This window comes from Mandrillus leucophaeus, unplaced genomic scaffold (genome assembly GCF_000951045.1).
Source record: "Mandrillus leucophaeus isolate KB7577 unplaced genomic scaffold, Mleu.le_1.0 Scaffold409, whole genome shotgun sequence".
In the NCBI taxonomy this organism is placed as follows: domain Eukaryota; kingdom Metazoa; phylum Chordata; class Mammalia; order Primates; family Cercopithecidae; genus Mandrillus; species Mandrillus leucophaeus.
The window spans coordinates 2109814-2113036 of NW_012104354.1; the positions used below are offsets into that span (position 1 = coordinate 2109814).

At 45.4% G+C, this 3223-nt stretch overlaps 1 protein-coding gene across 1 annotated transcript in view; it reads right to left on the minus strand.

The window, feature by feature from the left end:
• Window positions 1-2982, minus strand: part of EAPP (E2F-associated phosphoprotein) — a 50767-nt gene extending 47785 nt beyond the window's left edge. The window contains exon 1 of the mRNA XM_011992294.1: window positions 2777-2982. Within this exon, the coding sequence (XP_011847684.1) occupies window positions 2777-2850 (74 nt within the window). The 5' untranslated portion in view covers window positions 2851-2982. The remainder of the gene's footprint in view (window positions 1-2776) is intronic.
• Window positions 2983-3223: the final 241 nt, after the last annotated feature.

Genomic DNA, 3223 nt, shown 5'->3' on the forward strand with positions numbered 1-3223 from the left:
CTTTTTTTTGAGATAGAGTCTCGCTCTTGTCACCCACGCTGTAGTACAGTGGCATGATTTCTGCTCACTGCAACCTCCGCCTCCTGGGTTCAAGCAATTCTCCTGCCTCAGGATTCAGAATCCGTCTCAAAAAATACATAGATAGATCTATAAATAGATAGATATCCTGGTTGTGATACTGCACTATAGTTTTGTAGTATGTTAACACTGGAGGAAACTGGAGAAAGGGTACACAGGATCTCTCTGTATTATTATTATTATTTTTTTTCTGAGATGGGGGTCTCACTGTGTTGCCCAGGCTGGAGTGCAATGGTGCCATCTTGGCTCACTGAAACCTCTGCCTCCCAGGCTCAAGCCAACCAACTGCCTCACCCTCCCACCATTACCACAGATATGCACCCCCATACCCAGCTAATATTTTGTATTTTTGGTAGAGACATGATTTCATCATGTTGCTCAGGCTGATCTTGAACTCTTGAGTTCAAGTGATTCTCCTGCCTTGGCCTCCCAAAGTGCAGGGATTACAGGTGTGAGCCACTGCACCAGACCTGTATTATTTCTTATAACTGAATGTGAATCTACAAAAACTTCAAAATAAAATGTTTAATTTAAAAAAACTGAATCACAAAGCGAGAGTTATTTTTTCTACAAATTTTCTTCAATTCTTTTGATTATTTCAACCAAAGTCTCAGTTTTCAGCACTACTGGGAAAGGCAATAATAAATCATGGACACTGGATATGCAAGTTAAGTATGCCAAGAATGCAAGGTTCTGACCACTGTTCACTCCAGCCATTTCTCAGGATTGTGTTTGCAACAAACAACCTTGAGGAATGAGATAATGTCTCCTTCCAGGACAAAGAGCAGGTGTATTTACTGTCTGCCATGAAAGAGGTGGATTCTCCAAGCTCAAGTATTCTTTAGCCACGATGCCAACCCACTGAATGTGCAGCATTCTTCTAGGACCATCAGCATAATACCTGTAGGGTTGACAAGCAAGAGCAAGCCACACAAACATGATGCTCATGCTGCTTGCTGTGCTATGTGTAGTCTTATCTTTGACCCAGGAGTCTCATGTCTTCGGTCAGCTACCGTGAAACAGTAACAGGCTACAATGTATTAGCTTATAAATAGTGTAAAATTAAATCCTGACAGACACCTCTCTAACACTAATCTCCCTTTTTAAAATAATAACCATTTGGCTCAGAGCCTTCAACGGGCAATATTGTCTGATAACACTGTTATGTTTTTATAATATTTATCTTTACAGTTACCTTACCAGTGGCAACTGTCACAGGATTATAAAGCTTCCTTAAAGAAATGATACAACAGGCTGGGCTCAGTGGCCCATCCTTGTAATCCTAGCACTTTGGGAGCCTGAGGTGGGCGGATCGCCTAAGGTCAGGAGTTCGAGACCAGCCCGGCCAACATGGTGAAACTCCGTCTCTACTAAAAATACAAAAAATAAGCCGGGCGTGGTAGCTCGTGCCTGTAATCCCAGCTACCCAGGAGGCTGAGACAGGAGAATTGCTGGAACCCAGGAGGTGGAGGCTACAGTGAACCAAGATCATGCCACTGCACTCCAGCCTGGCTGACAGAGTGAGACTCTGTCTCAAAATAAATAAATAAATAAGACATATATATATCTCCTTTCACAGACAGGACCCATTAACTGAAACTCTTTTTCGTAGGGAATCCTGGTATTCATCCTCACTCCCCACAAAAGAAATCTTAACAGCAGTATGATTTCCCATGCATCCAATGTCTCCCCATGACAATATGAGGAAACATTGTTCTTTTGGTATTTTTTTTCTTTTTTTAAGAAATGAGGTCTCACTATGTTGCCCAGGCTGTTCCTTTACTACTAGGCTCAAGAGATTCTCCCGCCTTAGCCTCCCAAAGTCCTGGGATTACAGGCATGGGCCACCACACCTGGCCAACGTTGTTAATGAAAGCACAGCTTTACAGAAAGCTTCTTTGGACAGAATGAATGTTTTAAAGTTTAACAATAGGATTTGCTGACAGCTTAAGAAATAACTAAATTTGTGTGGAAATCTCTTGGCAAAATAGCTTCAAGTTTCCCTGGTAGAATAAAGACCTCCCTTCTGGAAATACCACGAACCTTCTTCTGTGACTATCTCAGGTCAATATTTTCTACAATGCACTGCCAAGATATATGTACTTCATCTTATTACCCTTATTATACTATAAGCCTCTGGAAGACAAGGACCTTATGATTTCCCACTGTTGCTCAGAGCAAGCATAAAACAGTCCCCGTTAAAAAAAAAAAAAAAGGCTATTCAACATTCCCTTATTTCTGTTTATGGCAGTTTAGTCTTCAAGATGGACATTTCACATTAAGTCCTGTGAGCCTCACAACAAACGTAGTGTGTTACACTGTGCTATATAGCTTATACAACTATACGTTATTATAGTTCAATTTTACAGGTGAGTAATCGAGGATAAGTGACTTGCCTTCCGTCACTCTGCTACTAAGCTGTAGAGGTAGGTTTCGATCTCATTGCTTTTGAAGATTTACACGCGATCCCCCGTGATTCCGGAATATCCCTCTTCCTACAGGAGACATCGGCCCCGCCCCACCCCGGGGCTGCGCGACCCCATCAGGAAAGCCCTTTAGCCTCGCACAAGTGACAGTGAGGCACGACAGGCTCCCGAGCCGCTAGGGTCTGCATAGGCTCGGCAGGCGCAACGAGTGAGGCGATCAAAGCCAGGCCTCGACCCAAATCCTCGGGGGCCAGGGTGGGGCAGGGGCCCACCTGCTTAAAGCCGGATCCTCGTCGCTAGGCTCTTCAACCGCGTAGGGGTCGTAATCATCCGGAAGCCGGTTCATGGTGGCCTGCAGCGGCCTACACCATCCACAAGCGATTTGCAGCCTCTCTGTTTACACTGCAGGTTCAGTCCCTAAAGCTCCCCTGACGCCACTTCCGTCTGAACTTCCGAGTCCCCCTTGCGCGCCCGCGCAGACCGACCAAAGCAAGGGGGGCACGTAGAAGGCGGGGAAGGGGCGGAGCAGGAGCGAAAAGGGGCGGGGACGGGGGCGGGTCTTAATCCCACCATTTTCTTCCGCGGCTTCTGCTTACAGGAAAATAGCAGCTACCTTGCCACCAAAAATAATGATGGGCACTCTCGTAAGTGGTAGTCTCTGAGGGGAACACGCTACATGCAGTGTCTCATCACCTACGAAGCAGGAATCTAGACGCTGA